Source organism: Galendromus occidentalis, unplaced genomic scaffold, assembly GCF_000255335.2.
Source record: "Galendromus occidentalis unplaced genomic scaffold, Mocc_1.1 scf7180000077452, whole genome shotgun sequence".
NCBI classification, from domain to species: Eukaryota; Metazoa; Arthropoda; class Arachnida; order Mesostigmata; family Phytoseiidae; genus Galendromus; species Galendromus occidentalis.
In genome coordinates this window covers 68482-91213 of record NW_003805440.1, presented here as the reverse complement: position 1 = coordinate 91213, position 22732 = coordinate 68482, and the positions used below count along the sequence as shown (strand labels likewise).

The 22732-nt window shown below is 50.8% G+C and overlaps 4 protein-coding genes across 4 annotated transcripts; 3 read left to right on the top strand and 1 right to left on the bottom strand.

The window, feature by feature from the left end:
* On the top strand, nucleotides 1-5853 carry Papss (3'-phosphoadenosine 5'-phosphosulfate synthase). Its single transcript, XM_029111616.1, has 16 exons — nucleotides 1-110; nucleotides 1896-2007; nucleotides 2080-2236; nucleotides 2396-2474; nucleotides 2656-2772; nucleotides 2867-3007; nucleotides 3107-3211; nucleotides 3346-3466; nucleotides 3602-3699; nucleotides 3804-3911; nucleotides 4008-4109; nucleotides 4259-4354; nucleotides 4465-4726; nucleotides 4809-4930; nucleotides 5042-5167; nucleotides 5306-5853. The coding sequence occupies exons 1-16, from the start codon at nucleotides 81-83 to the stop codon at nucleotides 5375-5377; spliced, it is 1848 nt and encodes a 615-aa protein (XP_028967449.1). The 5' UTR covers nucleotides 1-80; the 3' UTR covers nucleotides 5378-5853.
* Nucleotides 5854-6702: 849 nt separating this feature from the next.
* Nucleotides 6703-11176, top strand: LOC100905581 (kinesin light chain). The gene is made up of 9 exons (XM_018639736.1): nucleotides 6703-6815; nucleotides 7647-7844; nucleotides 7962-8051; nucleotides 8213-8302; nucleotides 8404-8751; nucleotides 8835-8932; nucleotides 9000-9395; nucleotides 9489-9627; nucleotides 10276-11176. Exons 2-9 carry the CDS (start codon nucleotides 7791-7793, stop codon nucleotides 10567-10569), a joined length of 1509 nt encoding a protein of 502 aa, XP_018495252.1. The 5' UTR covers nucleotides 6703-6815; nucleotides 7647-7790; the 3' UTR covers nucleotides 10570-11176.
* A 2025-nt stretch (nucleotides 11177-13201) lies between these two features.
* LOC100905727 (kinesin light chain) lies at nucleotides 13202-16664 on the top strand. The gene is made up of 8 exons (XM_029111617.1): nucleotides 13202-13326; nucleotides 13434-13515; nucleotides 14055-14144; nucleotides 14242-14589; nucleotides 14690-14787; nucleotides 14873-15268; nucleotides 15395-15533; nucleotides 16229-16664. The coding sequence occupies exons 1-8, from the start codon at nucleotides 13202-13204 to the stop codon at nucleotides 16550-16552; spliced, it is 1602 nt and encodes a 533-aa protein (XP_028967450.1). The 3' UTR covers nucleotides 16553-16664.
* A 2056-nt stretch (nucleotides 16665-18720) lies between these two features.
* Nucleotides 18721-19846, bottom strand: LOC100908649 (forkhead box protein E4-like). The gene is made up of 4 exons (XM_003743877.1): nucleotides 19653-19846; nucleotides 19289-19474; nucleotides 18968-19169; nucleotides 18721-18843 (listed from the first exon to the last, which is right to left on the bottom strand). The coding sequence occupies exons 1-4, from the start codon at nucleotides 19844-19846 to the stop codon at nucleotides 18721-18723; spliced, it is 705 nt and encodes a 234-aa protein (XP_003743925.1).
* Nucleotides 19847-22732: the final 2886 nt, after the last annotated feature.

The following is a 22732-nucleotide window of genomic DNA, read 5'->3' as shown; positions in this document are numbered from 1 at the left end:
ACACGAAACTTTTTGCATGAGGCATCCGTATGCCGTCGGTGAGCTGAGAGCGTGCTTGATCGGATCTTCAGATTGGCTGGATGGCTTCCAGAATACCGAAACCAGAACCGGTGAGTTCTAGTTGAAGATTTATCTTACCGGCAGAGTGAGGCAACTCTCTTTCTGCCATAAATTCCCGGAGGGGCGATAGTGCTCCGATTCGAACGTTCGAGCGGACCTCGATGGACACTGGATACCACCCGGTGGAAATGATGGCGATCGAGAGTAGCTGTCAGTCGCGACAGCGCGGCGACTTCGCTACCGGAGTGGTGCGAAAGGAGCAAAGTCCCGGCCATGTGTATAGAGCTAGCCATCCATTTCCCCCTTCGAATGCGCTGGGAATATGTGACCATTGGAGGGCTTTGAATCCGCTGGAAATATTCATTCTCGCGATACGATAGCCCCGCATATTCCCAAAAATTTTGGAAGCTCGGACAATTATTCTTTGGGTTACTTCAATGCTTATTCGGGACCAGTCTCGTAAAGTGTTATGATTCGACCACTCTAATTTGCGAGGAATTTCCGGAGTGCCCCCGGAACTTGGCTAGATTCCGGAAAAGTCTTCACGAAGTAGCGGGAGTCGCGTAATGTTGGCTCCAGTGATGTTGGCAGGCGCCGCCATTTTCATCAATTATCCGGATAACATATGGACCGTGACGTCCAACCAGGACGCCGTGCGAATCAGCCTTGATCGTCCACTTATACGAGCAATCGAGATATGACTCCTGTTACGCGCGTCCTTTTATGAGGGGCGATATTAATTCCGCCTCGCATCGATCCAATAGTTCTACCTGTCCATCGGAGCGCTCGGAGTCAAATCCAAACATGGCGCGCGCTGTCCCCCTCGATTCGGGGCACAGCAGACTCATCGAGGATTCTCAGGCATTTCTCGCACAAGCGGCATCTCGATACAATCTGGGTGAACCTGTTCAACCTCATCAGATTAGGTGGATACCGAAATCACTCTGCGTATCGTATGCTGCGTTCAGCATCTAGGACTGCCGAGGCGCTCCACCGCTCCGCGAGGATTCAGATTAGACCATCTCCTCACTACGTGGAATATGTGCTGATGAACAGAAATTAGTTCCGTGAAAGATGATGCTTGAGATCGAAAAAAACGCGGCTGTGCCGTGAACAGGCTCGTTCCAAGAGAGATTCTTATTTCTCGCGGCCGAGATTAGAACGGAAGGAAAACTATGTCATGAGACGGTCGTTGACGCATCGAGTAATTTGTCAAGGGGAAGAGGACGTATTCTGAGATTCAATCCCTTAAGGCTCTACGCTGATCGCTGGTGAGAGTCGTTTCTGGCATCTTCCGGAAGGACCAGGCTCTGGACGGCTATCGCTCGCGTACCATATTTTCACGCATGACAGGTGTATAAATTATATGGAAGCGCCGTATTCATTTCGCTGGCCGCCTTGATCTGGACGAGAGCCGCATCGTCCCTGCCGCTCCCGGTCCTTCGAGCGCCGAGATCTCATACTCATGTTCCTTGTACGTTCGATATAATTGGGGAACTCCCTCCCTCCTCCACCATGATCTGTCGCGGGGTCACGCCTCGGGTTTCGCCTTCTGAAATTGCATTCTTCATCGTGTAATTTCGTTTATTGAGCCTAGTCATGCGGTAGACGGCGAATATCACCAATCAAAACTCCACCCGACACTCGTCGGTCACCTTTAGAGGACTTTTCTTTAGTCGGAGAACCCCGAGAATCTCGGCGCATGATGTCAGGCGGCGTGGCGGGAATACCTTTCCGACGAATTCCTTTGTTCAACGAGGACTGGTAGCGAGCAGGCGAACAAGATGTCGTTGATGATCAGCTGCATCTGACCAATTCGCTCATCATGTTTCCAGGGTCAAAAGGCTACAAATGTAACCTATCAGCAGAATAAGATCAGTCGCGACAGTCGTGCTAAGATCCTCGGGCAAAGGGGAGGCTTCCGAGGATGCACGATATGGTTCACGGGTGAGTTCAGTAATAAAAGAGTGTTATCCGCGACTTTGAGACAGCAGGTCAGTTGGAATACATTCGTTTCAGGTCTATCTGGGGCTGGCAAGACGACGCTAAGCTTCGGTCTCGAGGAATTCCTGAACCAGCAGGGCATCCCGAGTTATACACTAGACGGAGATAACATACGTCACGGATTGAACAAAAACCTCGGCTTCAGTGAAGAAGACCGTCAAGAGAACATCAGGTAATTCCCGATGAGTCGCGTCCCGAGCACAGAGTGAGGATTCATGGATGCACCGAGTCTGAGCAAGTCTCGCTCCCGGACGCGGGAAAACATCGGAGCCGAGGGACCCCTTCAAGCTATGGCCGCCTATCGAAATACTGATTTCTCGTTCGGTTCCAGACGTGTTGCCGAAGTTGCCAAACTCTTCGCGGACAGCGGCGTCGTGTGTATCACGAGCTTCATTTCGCCATTCGCAAAGGTGATTCCGTAATTCTCTATGCCAAAGAGAATAAAGCTATATTGATGTCCCTGCTCTCTTTCGCTGTCAACTCGTGCGGCCTCGACCCTGACTGGGGGTCGGAGTCGGTCTCGGCTGAACTTCCGGAATCCAGTTTTCCGATTGAGGGCGACCGGAATAATTCTCAGTCTCCTTGTTGCAGGACCGGCAACTGGCACGAGAAATTCACGAGCGAGACGGCTTGAAGTTCTTTGAAGTCTTCGTCAACACGCCTCTGGACGTCTGCGAAGGTCGAGATGTAAAAGGTCTCTATAAAAAGGTGAGATATCCTTTCGCGGCAACTGCCTCGAGCAATGTATGGACTCGAGGGTCCGATTTGTTGACCTCAAATTGTAATCCCCACACCGTTCCAGGCTCGCGCTGGCCAGATCAAAGGTTTCACCGGTATTGATCAGCCCTATGAGTCGCCTCTGAATCCAGAGCTCGAGGTCAGGACCGATCTAGAAACCGAGAGAGAAAGTGTCCACCGAGTCGTCACCTTGCTCCGAGAAAGGGTAAGTGATCGAATTCGTGTGTGGAATGCCGTCTCTGATGGGAAGCTCGGGAAGTTGAGCCCCTATCGATAAATCAACTAATACCAAGTGGTATCTCAGAAAATCCTTCCCGAGACCGTGGGCGATGCTGTGGATGAGCTCTTCGTCGCTCCTGAGAAGTTGGAAGCCGCCAAGAATGAAGCTGAATCCCTGCCCGCTGTGGAAGTAAGCTCCAGAGTCGCTGCTTCGACCTGATCAAATGATTCAACCCCTACGTACATATATGTTCTTCCCCCGAACCTAATTGAACCCGCGAATGGCGGTGAAGATACGGAGTGTAATGCACCTTCACCCTGCAGATCACCAAGCTCGATACCCAGTGGCTACAGGTGCTAAGCGAAGGATGGGCCACACCTCTCAAGGGTTTCATGCGGGAGAGTGAATATCTCCAATGTCTCCAATTCAACGTGTTATTCAAAGGTGAAGCACGGCCACGAATGAACGCCTATATGTCGCTCATGACCAAGAATATGTCGTCCATACAGTCACTATCGCGGGCATATTCTGATGCCAATGTCTATCATGTTCTTCTTCAATAATACTCTGGAATTTCAGAGGGTTTCACGAATCAATCACTGCCAATTGTGTTGCCCCTCGCTACAGAAGACAAGGAACGACTCGTGGACCAGAAGGCATTCACGCTCAGATACAAGGTAAGGGCCGGGAACGGGCTGCGAAACCGCATTCAAGCGACCAGACAGTGTTACTAGACGTTCGTTGCCCCACACGTTTCAAATCCGATGTTATTCCCTCGCAGGGGAAAGCGCTGGCTATCGCGAGAAATCCCGAGTTCTACGAACACAGAAAAGAGAACAGATGCGGCGCTACTTTCGAAATCACTCACCCTGGTCATCCGTACATAAAGGTAAGGTCTGGACTTGGATTGGAGGCATTCGCTTCTCCGTATCATCATTACGCACGGCGAGTTCTTCAACCCGTCATCGCTTGATCCGCGCTCCAGATGATTATGGAGAGCGGCGATTGGCTCTGTGGATGTGATCTCGAGGTTCTCGAAAGGATACGCTGGCACGACGGCCTTGATGAATACAGAAAAACTCCCAAGGTATGCGCGGAACTTGCCGACCCGAGGTCATAGGGAATTCGGAGTTACTCGATCTTCTCTCAATTTCCTTGATCTCGGTCTTCATCGCTGCGGTCGAGAGTGCTTTCGACCAGAATCTCACAGTGATCTGTCCATTTTTCGTCGTTCAGGAATTGAAGGCCCAGTTCTCGAAAATGGGCAGTGATGCGGTCTTCGCGTTCCAATTGAGGAACCCAGTGCACAACGGACACGCTCTGCTCATGCAGGTTAGTCGACGATGCGGCATATACTCACGACCTACGCTCGTCGGAGCGGGGACATCGAGCGATCTACTGATGGTTTGAGACCGGCAACTGAGATTCATGTTCTATGGCAGGATACCCGGAAGAAACTACAAGAACGCGGCTATAAGCGTCCGGTGCTCCTGCTGCACCCGCTTGGTGGTTGGACCAAAGACGATGATGTCCCTCTGGCTGTTCGAATCCAACAACACAAATGCGTTCTCCAAGAAGGGGTTCTTGACCCAGAGCTGACAGTTCTAGCGATTTTCCCGTCGCCAATGCACTACGCCGGACCGCGAGAAGTCCAATGGCACGCAAAAGCTCGCATGGTCTGCGGAGCGAATTTCTACATTGTTGGTGGGTGTTTCGGGAGTCATCTTTCACATTTCGATCTTCCTCCCGATTTTCGGCTGGGTTCTGACACCGGAAGTTTTCCCAGGTCGAGATCCAGCAGGAATGCCCCACCCTGAAACGAAGAAGGATTTGTATGAACCGACTCACGGTAGCAAAGTCCTCACGATGGCACCCGGGCTCCGTGGTTTAGAAATTATCCCGTTCAAGGTTCGAAATGATAAAACAAACTGATCTGTCTGTCCCGGTCGTTTCCTTCCGGATTCCATGGCCTTCAGAAGTGATTCGACAGACTTCATGAAGCATTCGATATTCCAACAGGTGGCCGCTTATGACAAGAAAGAGAAGAAAATGAGTCTTTTCGACCCTGCCCGGAAGGAAGATTTCGAATTCATCTCGGGGACCAAGATGCGTAGTCTGGCGAGATCAAATCAGGAACCGCCCCAGGTAGGCATCGAATTATAACTTAGAACACCACACAAGATCCAGATCCAAGCCGTCCTTCCGGTACTTGATTAGTGATCGGTATGATCACCAACTCATCAGACACAACTTCTCGATTGACTCCTCGAATCATCGTTCCAGGGCTTCATGGCTCCGAGCGCGTGGAAAGTTCTGTCGACGTACTACCAGAATCTGGTGAACAGCTCCAACTGAGCGATGTTGCATTCCGATTCTTTATTTTTTATATATAAGCTCATTTGGAACCCGGTAGTGCGACGCTCGCGGGCGTTAATCCCGCGCGGCGATACGGTGCTTTTCAACGTGCTCAGGTCGAGTCGCTTCCGAGAGAAAAAACGAGTCCTTACCGTCGCTTCCGACTCCGCGAGATATTTTGCTGCAAAAGTGAGGACCTTACCCGCGATCGACCTCCGCGTCTGAGGAATCGCCTCCTAGACTTCTTTCACCTGTCGAGGATATACAGAGACATTCGTGATTCGCAATATAGGTACAAGGGAGAGTCTTATCAATCCGTGGGTGTCTCCGTCGCCAACCCGGAAGTCCGGTGATGAGTTCATTGTTGCGCTCGCTGAGCGGTCTCCGCGGCGGATTTGGTTCACGGGAGGCAACGGAAACGCTCTTGACCACTTTCGAATTTGTTCCCTCTTCTTAATAAACACGAGACAATCGTTTGTTATCTCTCTCATTGTGAGCTCAGAACTCGGCTTTGCAGCGGACCAATAATATTTTCTGGAGCTCTATGTCCTCCACTCCGGAAAACCGTTAAACGAGTTGAACGTGGGACTTATTTTCCTGGCGGCCTTGCATCAGGAACAAAAAAGTCCCGACTTCGCGAGAGAATACAGCATCCAAACCCTTTCTCTAATCGTCCGAATCTCTGCATTCTCCCGATTTCGCCCTCAGACATCGAGACCTCCACCGGGATGAAACGTAGCATCGAATCGCTAGGCCTCAGACGTTGCCCCTTCACTGAGATGCGCCTTGCCAGTAGCTCCGGTTCGTCAGGGACAGGTAGATGTGACTCTTGCCGGCACACTGCCGAGAGAGTCTAGAGCTCAGATTCTGATTGAAAAAAATCTTCCTCGAGCGCGCTGATGAGCGTAGGCTTGGATGTATGCGAGTTGAGTCCTGCTGGTGTTGCTTTTCGGAATCTTGGAGTCCTTCCCCGCCTTTAGACAGACAGATTCATGAGGGCGAGAGGGGGCTCTGAATGTATCCTTTTCGGGGGTTTCCAGGAACGCGGCACGGAGTGCTTCATGATCTCCCTGAAGCTCGGTGAGACCCGAGCGCGCCCTACGAAGGCTGTTCGAGTGGGTTCCTAGGACGATTTCCCCACAGCCACCTCTGAGGGAAGTCGAGTGTGCTCGCCGACGAACGTTTGGGCTCCTCTAGGCTCATGAATTCAAATTCGCGCGCCTCCAGTGACTGCCAGCAGCGGCGGAGGCTCAGCATGTCTTCCAAAGAGTGTGCCGCCGACAATCCAGCGGAAAGGAGCCGCCGCTGGGCTTCGAGCTTTCAACTTTCCGAAGTTTAGCATTTGTGGGACAGGTGTAACTCTATCTACTTTTGATCGTATGGCGTGCTTTCGTGTTGGAGCGGGAACCTTATACTGAGCATCCGACACCTTAGTGAGGTACGAACTCGAATTTCTTTGGCAGACAGTTCCCCGCCGCGAAAATCTTAGGGAATAGGGCGTGATGGATCCTTCAGGTGTGAAGTCCAATTTACGCTATCCTATACTTCCTTCGACGATCAGACTGCTCTCCAGCAGTACTCTATAGGATAGGCAAACATCTCAGAGAAGCGCTGAGATATTCTGCCACAGGATCTTATATTCGTTGGCGCGTCGAGATAATCGAGAAGGTTTCGCGGACGTCTGATTGAGTCACAGATGTTACGGTCTGCTTGACTGGGCAACTCCGGCGTTCGTGGCTTCGCCCCTTCGACAGTTTCTGCCAAAAGGGAGTCGGGAAAATTCTATCTCTTGAGCCATCCTGAGTCAGGGCCCTCAAGCATCGAATTGAGTCCTTGGGGCGTGCGCGAGAACGTTTTCCCGATGGCCGTCAGCTACAGCTGATTTAACCTCACGATCGAGGTTTCATTCCCGTGAAGACTGCCGTTCGGCCGAAAGTCGACGGAGCCTAGCTGCGAAGCGGATTCTGGAGAATCCCAGAGCTGCTGTTTTCAAAACAGATTTTTGTCGTTATGGCGGAAATTGTCCGCGATCGTCACTGACGTTCATCTGTATCCTGCTGACTCCGATTTTGAACTGGAAATCATACTAGTCTGCTCAAGAGATTATCGAATCTCGGGCGACGACCTCTCCCCCCCTTCCGTATGAGTTGGACCACAATATGTTGGAATCGATTCGTCCCGGAGATGCCCTTCAGACCATCTTTTATTCAATCGATAAAAACGCAATAAACTGTAAATTGCCCCAACCAAATAATGTCTCCGCTTTTAGCCGTACCTGGGCAGTCGTGTGCCATGGTTAGCAAGCTGTGATCATTGCTGGACGGGACGTGGAAAAACTACGAATCTGTTCGTGAATGCTGTCTACGTGAACGTGCGCGAAAACCGCCTCTGGATTTTCTTAGGCATCGACATCATGATTGCCATGAATCAGGACGAGATTATTGCGAATACGAAGACCGTCATCCAGGTGAGCCCGGTATTACGTCCACATGATGACAGTATCTGGTGGCGAGTGAGCGGCTGAGCCGGTGTGTGAATCGAAAGAGGGAGTCCGGACGAGGCTGATCGATCTTCTTCCCTCCAGGGTCTTGAACAGCTCAAAAATGAGCATAACTCCATACTCGACGGCCTTTCCTCAGTTCAGGATGCAAACAACTCGGTTGTTGATGAGAAAGTAAGTCGGATAGATTGACCTCCCTCCCCCCGTAGGCTGCGAACGCGAGGGAGTCCAGCCAAGGGTATATGATGCGTAAATCGACGATTATTCATCATCAGAGATAGGAATGGGGAGTTTCCATTTTTGATAAGACTTCGATTTGGTCAAATCTTCCTTAGGCTACGTTCCTCCGACGGAAACTGGAATCTTTGGAGCTCGGCCTCGGTGAGGCACAGGTCATCATGGCCCTCGCCGCCCATATACAGCAGGTATGGAGAGAGAGGAGACCACTGGTTTCCCAGTTCCTGGCGCGAGTTCCGAGCTCAGAAATACGAGATGTCCCGATGCGACTGAATGATACCGTCTCCAGGTCGAAGCTGAAAAACAGAAGTTGAGGACGCAGGTCCGGCGGCTGTGTCAGGAGAACGCCTGGCTCAGAGACGAACTCGCAAACACTCAGCAGAAGCTCAGGAGCTCGGAGCAAGTCGTCGCGCAGTTGGAAGAAGAGAAGAAACATCTGGAATTCATGAATTCCCTGAAGAAGTATGATAGCGACTCGGGCGATTGTGATACGATGAGTCCTTCGAAAGGTCGAGAATCGACTGGCGCGACTGACGGAAGCGCGAATGCGGGAGAAGGAGAATCGACTCCTGTTGAAGGCCTGTCGAAGAGCGTTTCAGACGCTGATCTCGGTTTCCCCGAAGACGACAACAGCCAGGTTCGTGAAAGTCCTCATCCAGTTGTCTCATCGTCAAATATTTCCGCTGATTTTTCATAGGGCTCACCTGACCGGGCTTGCAGGACCACCAGCAATCCCAACAGCAGATCTCGGGCAACGAAATTCCGACACGTTTGAAAACGCTGCACAATCTTGTCATCCAATATGCGTCTCAGGGCAGGTCGGTATCGCGAAGGTCGAGCTCGTCGCGGCTGGGGACCCTGATGAAGTTCGTCTTTTTCCTCCAGGTATGAAGTTGCGGTTCCGCTCTGCAAGCAGGCGTTGGAAGATCTGAAGAAAACCTCAGGTGCGAACCATCCGGACGTTGCCACGATGTTGAACATCCTCGCCCTTGTCTATCGGGATCAGAACAAGTTCAGGGATGCCGCTGATCTTTTGAACGAAGCTCTAGAAATTCGAGAGAAGACGCTCGGAGAGAATCATCCCGCCGTGGCCGCGACGCTGAACAACCTCGCTGTTCTCTACGGTAAACGGGGCAAATACCGTGAGGCCGAACCTCTTTGCAAGAGAGCGCTCCAGATCCGAGAACGAGTTCTGGGCAGTGATCATCCCGACGTCGCGAAGCAGTACAACAATCTGGCTTTCCTTTGTCAAAACCAATCGAAATACGATGAAGTCGAACAGTGAGTATAGCGGACGAGTGACGGATGTCTCCATAGAGCACAGGTCGATCTCAAATCACGATATTGGGAGTAATTCTATGAACGCCTCGACAGATATTACCTGAGAGCTCTCCAAATCTACGAGAAGGCGCTCGGACCTGATGATCCGAATGTGGCGAAGACGAAAAACTCCCTGGCGTCCGCCTACCTCAAGCAAAGAAAATACAAAGAGGCCGAAATCCTTTACAAAGAGGTTAGCACTTCAGGGACGAGCAACGTCTCCTCGTCTGCCGTCAGGTGAAATAGGTAGTGCAATTCTGAGTGGGTGGAGGGAGTGGAATAGGGTTCGATCTCGGAGGTTGATACTCCGCCCGAGCATCGGTTTTTGGATTCTTGGTCTGTGATCAGCTTAAGTCTGAAACTGTTTAATTTTGGATTTATGGGGTACAAGTCGTTCCATTTACCCAAAGATGCCTGCACAAAACCCATAGTTGTACAGCGGACGCCCCGTCGCGCATACGGGATTTTTTTTCCGAGTGGTAGATAAGCTTCTCATTTTTCTCAGTTTTTTACCTAGCGCTTGTTGATGGCAATTTGATTCAGAACTACAATAAACCTGGCTATTTTGGTTCGTGGCGTCCTTCTTGCTAGCATTCACTCTGATGCAGATCTGGATCCGAAGTGTCGTCTTCCCATTTACTAGAATTAGGGAGCAGAAAATAATCAGCTCCATGAACAAAGGGGGAAGGTTGCCGAAAAGTCGAGGAAGACATGACGCATTCATTCCTCTCCCAACCTGTCGTACTTTCCTTGCTTTCACGCCCGGGGAGTCGAATACTCGAGCATTCAGAATTCGAAGACGCCTACCGCATGCAGAGCTGACCGTTTGCACACTTTGCAGGTATTGACGAGGGCCCATGAACGATGCTTTGGCCCAACCGATTCCGAGAACAAACCCATATGGGAGTTGGCCGAAAGAAGAGAACTCGACAAAGATACGGATGGAATCGCAATCGATCCCCGCTACAAGGAGACCGTAGACAACGCGATCGTGGCGGCGACTTTGGAAAACCTCGGCGCCATATATCGCAAGCAAGGCAAATTCGAGGCCGCAGAAACCCTCGAAGACGTGGTGCTTCGGGCGAGGAAAGAGAGACAAGTACGCAACCTCAATCGACGGACGGGGGGGCCATGAAGCGACGACCAATGAGCCTCTATGAGGGAGAATGGAGCGAAGACCATACGGTCCGACGGAATGAGCTACTTATCAGGTTCCAAGCGTCGAACTCTAGAAACGTGTTGCGCTCTCTTCCTCCCGAGAAGAGGAAACGGCTCGTGACATATGATATATATGCTTTCGGGAGTTTTCCCGCGAACCAGGCAGGATCGCTGTCAGATATGAGTGCCTTGCGAGTTCCGCTTGTGGCTGGTGCGGTGGAGATCTCGACTCGACGTCGATATATTCTGTCAGGATGAGAATCTCTAACCTTTCTATTGGTCAGTTGTGATAAGAGAAATGATTCAATCTTTTTCGGACGGAATTCTGGGGAATGCACATAACCAGAATCATCAGCTCTCCTCGCGGGAGCTTTCGTGAAGGTGGCCCGTCAACATCCATTGCGAATCCTTCGGATCTGCCACTCTAGTTCTGGACTGCAGAGTGCGCTGACTTTCACCCGGAATGCGTACGCTCGCCGCAGGCGTTCGCCAACTTTCTGAACGATACCTGTGACTAACTGTCATTGAATCCAACGGCTTCGCCGAACAAGGAGTGTGGGAAATTCATGGGCTCCACGTGATGTTGAAGGAACGTTTCCTTTGTGGAAAATAATAAATATTCTCCATGTCGTCATCTGGGTCGATTTCTATGCAGAAGAAAAACACCGCGGAGGCTGCTTCCGATAGCGGGTTTTCCTCGTCTCCACACTGCTCCATCTATACGTTCCTGGACGACACGATGCGGTTTCAAAACTACATACATATGAACAGTTTGGTACCTTACCCGCATTCTCAGCAATTCCCGATTTTAAAGAGGACCGATTTGATTATCATGTATTCGAACTGATCTCGAGGGCTCCGCGCCTCCCTTTGGACTGTAGAATCTAAGCTCGTCAAAAAACTGCTGTACTCTCCATAATGGAAGGTCTCCAACCTTTTCTCTCATCGGTTGACTGTGAGTTCCTCATTCTGGACAGCGCGTTCTGGGGATGCGGAAGAGCACCGAGGGAGCGCCTCTCCCCATACCCCATGTTTGGCATTTCCGCGCTGTAATTTTTATTATCGCCCAAAGGACCGGTACTGATACCGTCCTGTCTTCCTCCGCAAGCGAATAAGACACCGAACACCGTGCTCCAAGACTACCCTCTGCGTTTTCGAATTTTCCCGCCTCTTCCGCTGTCCAACAAAGTAAACGTCAAGAGCGCATGCGCCTGTTGTGTCGTCTTTTTCTCTCGTAGAATGACTCACAATATGGCCGCACCCCTCCTGTGGACGACGGACGGTCTCTTTACATTTGAGTGCAACTACGAGTTCCGTGTTCATCCGATTGTGTAGTGTCGTGCGGAACTGAAAATTTCGAGGTAAGTACCCAAACACTTGTCTGCGAATCGCATGGTATTTCCGAAGCAGACATCCCCGGGGTGTAAGACTTTCTATGGGTAAGACGTGGTGAATTCGGCATCAACAGCCCTTGGGAAGTCTTCTCTACCCTGTGGCGTACGATTTCCAATGGAGCCGTGAGCTAAACAGGAGAACCTGATTTCTCTCAAACATGTATTCTTCGCTCTACAGAGGCTGAACGATTGTTTTCCGAGTTCATGCCTGTCAAACTTGCTTCCGAAATCGACGCACCGATTCTGTGAAGGTGACGTCGAGTGGGTTCGACACTGAGACAGATGTTACCGGCTAGTTGATTAAAGTTTCCTCTGGCTCAGCTCTGCTCGTTCGTCAATGTCGGAATAGCGCTGTTCGTAATTGGAAGAGCTGGTTCCACCTGATTCATTGGAATATATTAGCCGTTTCTCCCACTTCGGTCCGTGGCCGTTTTGCGTGGACGACGTTTATGTGGCCGTGAGCTGAGTCTTACTTCTCAGCCACTTCTATTATCCAAGAAGATTAGCGTCTGTCCGGAATTCAACCAAGCGTTTCTCTGTAGCGGGAAGAAGTGAAGTGGTTTTCTGCCGCCTTCCCGAGATGAAACCGCTCTCGCTGCAGAAACTTCGCACGATGTCAACAAAATTCCATCCTCGGCTGCACCGATCTCGAGCGTGAATTTTTCTAACATCCTCCCGCAGCAGATCATTCACCCATACGTAGATCCCTCCGAATGGAAAATACTTTTCCCGCGTCGCCCAATACTTTTCGCGCGAGCATACCCGATCCAATCCGATGCTCCAACGAGCTCTGAACGATCGAAGAATGCGGGAACTTTCGCCGTTCCCGCTGTGAACATTGACTAGAAACTTTCTGGAACGCGCATATGTGTTACACAGGAAGCTCCGACAAAGCTGCCAAGGCACTCGTCGCCAGTCCTGATCCGTCGAAGTGCTTCCTTTCTGTACCTTTCCTCCGCTCACACGCGCCTCGGGTTTCCGAGTCAAGAGGCTCTCGACGCGTCTCTGCACGACTCAATCCCTGACACCCGCGGTATTCCTAGATGCGTCGGGGGAAATCAATGTCTCTACCGTCTCCTGGAATCGTTCGTTTGCATAGATGACACCTTACTAGGAATGTATCTCTCTTCCAGTTGTTGTGGTCGCTAAGTATGGTCGCCAAGCTGTGATTCGCTGCTCGTAGGGAAGGCGGAAAACCTTCGGGACTGACAGTTGATGGTATTTTCGGAAACGTTGCGCGCTTATCGTATCCGACGGATTGAAGACATCGGCAAAATGACAGCAATGAATCAGGACGAGATCATCGCAAATACAAAGACCGTCATCCAGGTAGGCTCAGAGTGTCGCTGCATCCTGATCCGCGCGATGGAGAGCACGTAGAAATCTTTATGGATCAGAAGCCGGTGGTGCAAGTGAATCTCAAGGTTCCGTTCCTTTCAGGGTCTAGAACAACTAAAAACGAACACAATTCCATCCTCGACGGCCTTGCCACCGTTCAAGATGCGAACAATTCGGTTGTTGACGAGAAGGTGAGTTCGAATGGAGCTCACCGCCTGAAAAATTCCTCATCCTGCGTCGGTGGAAGGAACGACGAACGTAGCAAAATCTTATTGAAAGAAGCCGTAGCGCAACGTCAGACTTCCGCTGGAGCCACTTATACGGAACGTCACGACCGTGTGATTCAAAACGGGCATCGACCCGACGAACCTGTTGCTACAGCCTCCATACTGGAGGAATCGACGCGATTCAGCTCAGTTTCAGCTCGCGGTTCTTGTCTCGATCTCACGCTGTTTCCTGCCCAGGGAATACGGTTCGGTCCCCGTCCTGGACATGCCGATGGCTCAAGAATTTTTACTAGTATTACCGCTTCTGGAACAGATTCCTCATTTACCCTCTTCTAGCCGAATTGAGATGAGCTGCTCATATAGAGAGAGGTTGTGGGAAATCACATTCAAGCGGGACCTCAATCTCGATCCGTCGATACCTCGACCTTCACCGAGTCTATAGGCGCTCGTGAAGATCGTTCTATTGCATTTTGTTGATTTCGAATGATTTCACCTATTCACAGGTTACGTTTCTCCGACGGAGTTTGGAATCATTGGAGCTTGGCCTCGGTGAGGCGCAAGTCATCATGGCACTCGCCGCTCATATACAGCAGGTAACAATAAGATCTCGACTCCAGTCTGTGGGAGAGCCCACTGGCGACTCATCGAATCTGGTGCACAACTTATCGCAATCAACTGTCCCGCTTTCAGGTCGAGGCAGAGAAACAGAAGTTGAGGGCACAGGTCCGGCGGTTGTGTCAGGAGAACGCGTGGCTAAGGGACGAACTCGCAAATACCCAACAGAAACTGCAGAGCTCTGAGCAAGTCGTTGCGCAACTAGAAGAAGAAAAGAAACATTTGGAATTCATGAACTCCTTGAAAAAGTATGATGGCGATTCGAAGGACGGTGATATGATGAGTGCCTCGACCACTGGGGATTCGATGGGCGCGAACGGCGGCTGCCCTAACAATAATGAGGGCGGATCAACGCCTTCAGGGGGCATGTCAAAAAGCGTTTCCGACATCGATCTCGGATTTCCCGAAGAAGACGAAACTCAGGTTTGTAGGGCTTCCGTTCAAGGAGCGTGGGCTCCGTCTTAAACGTCTCGTAATCGAGTTCGAGGGGATTGAGTGTGAACTCGAGCCCTCCGAATTTCAGGATCAGCAACAGGCCCAGCAGCAGATCTCGGGCTACGAAATTCCGGCGCGTTTGAAGACGCTGCACAATCTCGTCATTCAATACGCATCACAGGGCAGGTCGGTATCGCTCCTAGGCTCGATGATACCTGTGTTCTGACAAGACGGGAACCCTTGATGAACGAATTTAATTCTCACGATCCAGGTACGAAGTAGCGGTTCCGCTCTGCAAGCAAGCCTTGGACGACCTGAGAAAAACGTCGGGTCGCAATCACCCCGACGTGGCCACAATGCTGAACATTCTCGCTTTAGTCTACCGAGATCAGAACAAGTATCGAGATGCCGCCAATCTGCTCAACGATGCTTTAGAAATCCGAGAAAAGACACTCGGTGAGAACCATCCCGCCGTAGCAGCTACGCTCAACAATCTGGCGGTGCTCTACGGTAAACGGGGCAAATACCGTGAGGCCGAACCACTCTGTATACGGGCGCTCCAGATCCGGGAAAGAGTTTTAGGCCGCGATCATCCCGACGTCGCGAAACAGTTGAACAATTTAGCTCTGCTGTGTCAGAACCAGTCGAAGTACGATGAAGTCGAACAGTGAGTTTCACAGACGTCTGACGATGACTGCCCTCATGTCACCTAATTTATCTTCCGGGAACTATCGATCCCCGTCGAGTTTTGATCAGTTTTCGGCTTCTGATCTGAGTCCGCCCGGCATTTCAGGTACTACCAGAGAGCTCTACAAATCTACGAGACAGCGCTCGGACCCGATGATCCGAATGTTGCCAAGACGAAAAATAATCTGGCGTCCGCTTACCTCAAACAAGGGAAATACAAGGAAGCCGAGTTACTCTACAAACAGGTTAGCAGTCTTGAGGCGAACGGCGCAGCTTTTTCTGCCGCTAGCTGAAATAGAGAATGCCTGCGACGATAGGAAAAAAAACCAGCTTGGAGTGGCATCTGCCTGGGATTGAAAGTGCTCATGCTTCGCCGACAATTAATTTTTCCCGATATGTATTTAATTGTATGATACGTATACACGTATGCAAGCATGCATGAATGATCATTACTATTCGCTCCGGAGAGAATGGCGAATGTACGATTTTTGGTTTCAAACGATACATGCGATGGCGCGATATAGCACGGTAAACACCGTCGAGACGCAGGAACGTCTCCGGTGTTCTCGATTTCATGCTTATTCCCGTCTGGACTTGCTCGCATCTCATGTTGATGGCGATTCTCGCTCTGAATCACAATAAATCTGAAGGTTCTCCTCGAAAGCGCATTCTTTCTTCGCACCAACTGCACGTTTGAGACTCCCTCCCTATCTCCCTATCCATCCTGGGGTCAGAGTTGATATTCCGTGTTCGAAGTTTGTGGCTTGCGGTGACGCCTCGGTGTGAGTCTTGTCGCGAGTCGAAATCCGGAACGGAATATGAAATTGATTGCCCTCAAATGGGGATCGCACCTTTTGGGCCGAGGACTTATACGATGTGGGAGCCTCGTGAACCCGAATGCAGTGTCTGATGCAGAGCTGACCGAGTGCACGTCTTGCAGGTGTTGACGAAGGCCCACGAACGACGCTTCGGTCCCACTGACCCCAAGAACAAGCCCATATGGCAATTAGCCGAAGAAAGAGAACTCAACAAAGATATGGGAGGAATCGCGGCACCCACCGAACCTCAATACAAAGCCACCGTCGACAACGCAACCGTCGCAACGACCTTGAAGAATCTCGGCGCCATCTACCGTAAGCAGGGCAAGTTCGAAGCGGCAGAGACATTGGAAGACGTCGTGCTCCGCGCGCGGAAAGAGGAACAAGTTCGTAATCTCAATCGGCGGAGACGGGGAAGTCGTGAAGGAGTTAATGAACCTCAATGAGCATCGATTGATGTGACGGGGGAAGCTTTCATATTCATAAAAAAAGTTCGATAACAAACAAAAACAGGAAGATTAACAAAATGGTAGAGTGATAGATCAGGAGGGAGGACAGAAGATCAATGTCATAGTAGGCACAAAATCAAATGCTTTCACCTCATGAGTTCGAGGTCGAGTTCTACACGATTTCTAATCCTTTATTACTGATATTATTGATAATATTATCGTAAGTTTTATTCTCATCGAAATGATTATTTGTGAATAATTATCATGGAACGATCCTTTAGCGATAACTTTTATCGTCACTGGCAAAGAACGTCCGTGAGAAAACTGGCTGCGCTAGTGAGTCCGATCTTTGGAGTTTTTCCCAGTTTTAGGTAAAGTTTGCAGAATAATAAGTTATGACCCTGCGCCAGTACCGTACGCGCACAATGCGCAAGCTCTCTCTGTCATGAAGAAACTCTCAAATTAGAGGGCAGTCAGAATCCGTCGTGACCCTAGCAAGACTTGCAGCCATTTCAAATGCATTCAGAAGGAATTCTGCAGGGAAGCGAGGGTCAAGTCTGTGGAGCGGTTGGGAAATGATGACGTGGGGACGATTGTGTGAAAACATTCCCAAAAATCGGAGGCCATCTCTCATCTTGTGTATTGGGCTAGCTCTTGCGGGATTCGTCGAGTCAGTCGAGGAGAGAATCAAAACGAGTAGTCAAGGTTACCACCGGCCTCCGCCTAGGCTCGTCTGCGTCGATCCCCCTGATCGGAACTGAGGAGAGAGTAGCGGAGCAAAATGTTATATGGAATCAGGATACGTATGAATGTATCGCGGACGAGCTCAATCTTGACGTGCCGAGGAGAAGCGGCAAGCCGCGTCTGATGAGAATGGAAAATCTGTTAGAGAAGAATCTTTTTACAAACATGCGAGAAAATGACCGGAAAAAACAATGATTTCGAGACAGATTACCATTGCTTCCAAGAGGCAAGCGTCCACGGGGCTCTTCACCCTGCACAATGTCCCATCTTTGAAGTTCTAGTACTTATCTCTCCTTTGGAAGCAATCTCTGTTGCCCCGGGATATTCGCCCTTCCCTTAGTCGCAGGAGCTCATACGGAGGAGTTTGACAGTGGTTGACATCGGGACTATATGAAGCCGGCCTGCAGCCTTTATGCCGAGGCGGTGCATGTTCAAATTGTATTCAAATTTGTGCTAGAATTCGAATTGATTTTTGTCTCTTTTAGTGAATAAATTCCATGGCTGAACATCGATGCGCCTCCTTCTTGCAGATCATCCATAAGACGGGCTTGCTTCGCGAGCCTTGCCCTGAATCAAGCTGGAGGTTTCGTTTGGACGAGACGTGATGAATCTACCGTATTTCCACTAACTAGAGGGCATTGTCCATCGAGCGTCGAGCTCCCTATAACCGAGGACTTTGAGGAAATGTCGCGACGATGCGGAATTTTCCGCAACCGCTTATTCGCGCCTTGTGAGTCTGGGAAACCCGGGATCGATCTTTGACGGGAAGAGCTTCTCTTCAGCTCTCTACGGAACGGGAAAGACCTCCCCGGGCTGCGAGAGCACGTGAGCTAGATAAAAATTATTGAAAGTTGAATTTATTCCTCGATTATAATGTTCGAACATTGTATGCCAGTCCGACTAAGCCCATCGGCTGGCTACCTATATCGGAACGCCGATCACGTGAGATGCGGGCGGGATAAATCTCAATGAGACCGCCCCGCGGATTCCACCGGCCTGCACTGAAAGCATTCGAGCTAGCCGGAGATCTTTGTACATTTTCCCAACTCTCATCGGACGTCGCTGCTCGAACTTCCGTCGCTGGCGAAATCGATTCCGGAGAGCCCAAGCATGCTCCCGGAGGATTTCTGCGGATAATGTCTGAGGCGCAAGTCCTCTCGCGCGGAAGTCGACGGTGCGGCGATGCTCAATGAGACTTCCGAGATGGGAGCGATCAGAAGTGTACATAAGTAATTGTACGAATAATCATAAACGAACTTTCGAGTTGATCAGATGTAACGGCGGGTTCGGATAAAATCATTCGGAAAATGTGGTTTATATCAGAGGACTCTAGCCCTATAGGCCATCAGGCGCTCTTCCTTCATCGGTGGCTAGAACATGCGGTCTCTTCATTCGGAAGCGGCAAGTAAGGAGGACTCGAATCAGAGGCACGGGTATTCTTGCTTGACGTCGGACCAGGGAGGGGGGATCGCCTCTTGTTTCACTTGGTAAGTTTGATTGTAGAAATAGCTCGGGTTCTGCACAGTGGTCATCATTCCTTGAGGCTGAAAGCAAAGGAAAGATATGACCGATCATCCAGATATTTTTCCTGTAGCTCATCCGCGTACTCAAATCTATTCTCGTCGAGAAAAGGCATTGTCATTAGTCATTAGAGAGGTGCTCGCATACCTGGGGAGCCATTAATTGCTGCTGGTTCTCAACAACGGACTGCTCCCTGTAATATTCGTACAGAGTCGTAGGAACGCAGCCTTGATATGCTTCTGGTGGGTACATCGGGTACGCGGGAGGGGGTCCGTGCTGGCCGACCGGCCCGTGGGCGGCGTAGTCCATGAGGCGGAAGGGACCTTGTTGACGTTTCATCCGTCGTCGTCTCCTATTCGAAGGAACTACTGTGAAGAGGGATCTCTAGGTATGATTTTCCCAGCTTCGAAATCGCAAAAGCACGCCGATTGAAGGCGCTCCGGGGGAAGGAAAATAGATTCTTCTTACTTGTAATTGCCGTCAGGAAACATATCGAGGAACGCGGGGTGTAACGTCCAATCGTTGCCTTTCCCGTCACTCGCTCCTTCGCGTGGGATTTTCATGAAACACGGGTTGAGGGACAAGTTGTGTCTGATGGAGTTTTGCCAACCCTTGCGCTCCTTCTTATAAAACGGGAACCTTTTCATGATGTACCTGGCGATGAGAATCGGCGGGAAAATTTAATTGGGCAACCCGACGAGGAGCCAATTTAGATCGATCATCTTCCTCGCAAAGCCATCCAAGGAGAGCTCGGGAAGACTCGGGCCGTTTGTTGCTCGCGACTTCCCGGAGAGAACTTCTCCTCTTTCCAAGAACTTAAGGACGAACATACCGGTAGATTTCATTGAGAGTCCGCCGTTTCTTCGGGCTGTCTTTTATCGCCATATCGATCAGAGCCACATACGAATAAGGGGGTTTGTCTTCCTGGCGGGAATCCTGCGGAAATTTTTCCTGTAGTGCCGCACTCGAGTTGGGGTTGTCCATGCACGGGAAGTCGAGATCACGGCGCCATACGCGGTGGTTCATCTCTTAAGCAAGCGAGATACCGAGCATGGGAGGGACACCGAGACGAAAGTTTTCCGTACCTTTTTTTTTGGTCGGTACTGCTGCCGCTACTGCTGGAAGCGATATTAATGCTCGTATCGTAGTCGACGGAGAGCGTTGAGATTTCGGGGTCATCCCTGAAAAGGGTGGCATCCCTTGAAGCTCGGTCGATCTGCTCGAGCTTCAAAGGCTTGCTGTCGTAGCATTCGACTAGAGGCGAAGGGACGTCGCTCGTCCCAGGAGTTTCGCTCGTTTGTTGGAGGCTGCTTTCATTTCCCATCCAGGCATACCCTAGCAAAGAATAGTCGCACATTGAGAAGATGGCCCAAGGGGATTTGACGAGGTCGACCTTCCAGTCGATGAGCGGAAAAAAGCTCAAATGATGGCCATCACTCCGTATTCATGATTTCTCATTGAGTTCGAGGAGGCTGAACTTCGCAAACTTGGTAGAATCGCCGGCGGAGGATTTTTTCCGTCCGAGCCCAGATTGAGCCCGAACTTGATTTTCCACCCACCTCTGATGGGGGTCCCGGTTCCCTGTGTTATGAAGTCTAGAGGTGGGAGCGGTTGCAGGTGATGGCTGCTCGGTGGCTGCAGTATATGGTTGCCGTAGAAGACTTCGTATTGTGGATCGCTCGGATGGAAACCGTAGTCTATTCGCGGCTCAACCGTTTCAGTAGACGTCGAATCTGGAACTAGTAATGCTAGAGATCAGTGACGTATTCGATTCCCATCGCATTCCTTCTCGAACCCAGGGACGGATCACCGTTCGATCCTGGGTCAGAGTCAGACTCTGTCGCGAGAAACCATGAAACTCCGCGGAGTTCGATCACAACCTGTTGCACATGATGGGGCTAGCGCATCCCATCTAGAAGTTGCATTGCTCTTGCTGGCAGACTGATAGTTTAGCCGAGAATCGTATTTGCCTAAAACTGTTCTTGAGGGAAAAATCATCGAATTTATCCCGGAATAGCCGCACGACATTGAGCGGGGTCTCAGCACCGGAGCCCAATGTCCATGAATCCCATGTGTGTAGTGGTCACCTGCTGCAGCGCATCGGGGTAGTCGACGACCGTATGTTTGTGTGTGAGTGAGTGCGCCTCAGCTCGGATGCATGTCTACTCTCCCACTCAAGTTCAAGGGATTCGACACCGACGACAGATGGGCCGCTGCTCCTCTGAGCTCGGTCACATTCTCACCGGGTTGACGAACTCGGAGGACCTCTGAACCAGGAAGTTCACGTTGAAGTCTGCCTGCCGGCCGGCCGACTGGCCGGGCTGCCCGCCTGACTGAGGCCGGATTGGTCGATGCATCGTGGGACTTCACTACCGGGGTCCGCAGCTCCTCATAAGCTGGCTTCAGCGATCTCTGCCATTTGGATCCAATTCTCAGCCTATCCGACCGAGAGAGCCGATTCGAGCTCCATTGCATAACGGTGACTTCGATTCGACCAAGAACCAAAAACGGGTTTCGGAGTAGGAAGTTGAAACTTCGGCGATATTCGTAGCGACCCGTGATATCCGAGTTATCACTGTCACAGGATCGGAAGCCATTGGAAGGGTCTAGACCAGACCGAGGGGAATAAGAGTTCATCAATAAATTGGGACTGTGTGTATCGTAACTCATGAAGTAGCAAAAAAAGACCAGCCCAAGAGACAAGCGAACCGGAGCTGGGAGATTCCCTGAGTTTCGATCAGTCCAATTTTCGAGCCGCGTCGGACTCGGCTTTCGCCAGAAGCCTGGGTTATTCGTCACAAGGATAGTCTCTTCCGGGGGCTTGCTACCTCATTCCTGCTCCCTCCTTGCTGTGAGAAGCGTCCGGAAAGCGGATGATGGGAAGCTCGATTTTCCGAAGAGTCCCGGAGGACAATGGCTCGAGATACTCGAGGGCTTCCGACCTAGCTCTTGATGGAAATTAGACTACTGGCATCCCTCGTTCATCGAGGCCTCGAATATCGCGTTTACTCAGATTCTGGATTTGTACACCCGTTTTCCGTTGATCGCGACCCAATAATAATTATCGCGGGTTCCCATGATATGATTCTGTCTCACGTATATCCGTCTCCGAATCAATACGCAGCCAAATCGGAATAACTTCGTCCCCGATGTATCGAGCTTGGCACCGTATCCTTGGAGGCTTTCAGTTAATGGGTGGGAGCTCTTATAGCACGAAACGACATCTGATCCTTCCCCGCATTAGTTTAAGACTTCCCCAAAGTCCTCGGAATCCTCTGGCGACCCCTCCCGGCATTAGTTCGGAGAAGAATTTATTGCATTGAATTCGGGCGCCGAGTCCATGCGCTCATAATGGAAGCTCCAAGTTCCAGCGTTTCGGCCGTTCCGGGAGCTATATCGGGGCGCAGGCCCAATGATCTATCAATTATTTGTGTTCTCGAAACCGTGATCTCGATCATAAGCTCATCCAGGCTATCAAGATTGACCGTTTGCGCCTGGACACAAGGAGGGGATAATCTTGAGCACTGGTACCTCCGGAACGGCATAGGAGCCTCGGGAATAGAAAACGAATTTCGAGACTCCGTATGTTCCTTCATAGGCCCCATTTCTGATGAGGAGTCTGCATCGGCACCCGAACTTCCATTTTGCGGTGCAAATAATTCGATGTGCGAAAGGGGTTTGTATCCCCCGCGATAGCGACTCATTGTATCATCCGTCCGAGTCATGATCTCGCTCATGCTCTAGATACGCCATGCGCGCCGGGAGGAGAGAAGATCTCATGGGTCAAGTCGAATGAGATTGGGGGAGTTCGGCGCTCGAATAAATATCAACTCTGACAACCGGTCATAAAAGTTCGAGGTGTTCGATCCGTGAGTGTTCGGTCCGACGCTGTCTGCTCATCTGTCTCGCTGC

What these genes read in the sequence shown, in the direction of transcription:
- Papss (XM_029111616.1), top strand. Translation starts at nt 81, where the DNA reads ATGGCTTCCAGAATACCGAAACCAGAACCG. An exon ending in CATTCACGCTCAGATACAAG is followed by an intron (nt 3,700 to 3,803) that starts GTAAGGGCCGGG and finishes ATTCCCTCGCAG; the next exon opens with GGGAAAGCGCTGGCTATCGC. An exon ending in AGCGAATTTCTACATTGTTG is followed by an intron (nt 4,727 to 4,808) that starts GTGGGTGTTTCG and finishes AAGTTTTCCCAG; the next exon opens with GTCGAGATCCAGCAGGAATG.
- LOC100905581 (XM_018639736.1), top strand. Translation starts at nt 7,791, where the DNA reads ATGATTGCCATGAATCAGGACGAGATTATTGCGAATACGAAGACCGTC. An exon ending in ATACGAAGACCGTCATCCAG is followed by an intron (nt 7,845 to 7,961) that starts GTGAGCCCGGTA and finishes TCTTCCCTCCAG; the next exon opens with GGTCTTGAACAGCTCAAAAA. An exon ending in TCGCCGCCCATATACAGCAG is followed by an intron (nt 8,303 to 8,403) that starts GTATGGAGAGAG and finishes TACCGTCTCCAG; the next exon opens with GTCGAAGCTGAAAAACAGAA.
- LOC100905727 (XM_029111617.1), top strand. Translation starts at nt 13,202, where the DNA reads ATGGTATTTTCGGAAACGTTGCGCGCTTATCGTATCCGACGGATTGAA. An exon ending in GTCATCCAGGTAGGCTCAGA is followed by an intron (nt 13,327 to 13,433) that starts GTGTCGCTGCAT and finishes TTCAGGGTCTAG; the next exon opens with AACAACTAAAAACGAACACA. An exon ending in CCGAGTTACTCTACAAACAG is followed by an intron (nt 15,534 to 16,228) that starts GTTAGCAGTCTT and finishes CACGTCTTGCAG; the next exon opens with GTGTTGACGAAGGCCCACGA.
- LOC100908649 (XM_003743877.1), bottom strand. Translation starts at nt 19,846, where the DNA reads ATGAACCACCGCGTATGGCGCCGTGATCTCGACTTCCCGTGCATGGAC. An exon ending in ACTCTCAATGAAATCTACCG is followed by an intron (nt 19,475 to 19,652) that starts GTATGTTCGTCC and finishes TCTCATCGCCAG; the next exon opens with GTACATCATGAAAAGGTTCC. An exon ending in AGCAATTAATGGCTCCCCAG is followed by an intron (nt 18,844 to 18,967) that starts GTATGCGAGCAC and finishes CTTTGCTTTCAG; the next exon opens with CCTCAAGGAATGATGACCAC.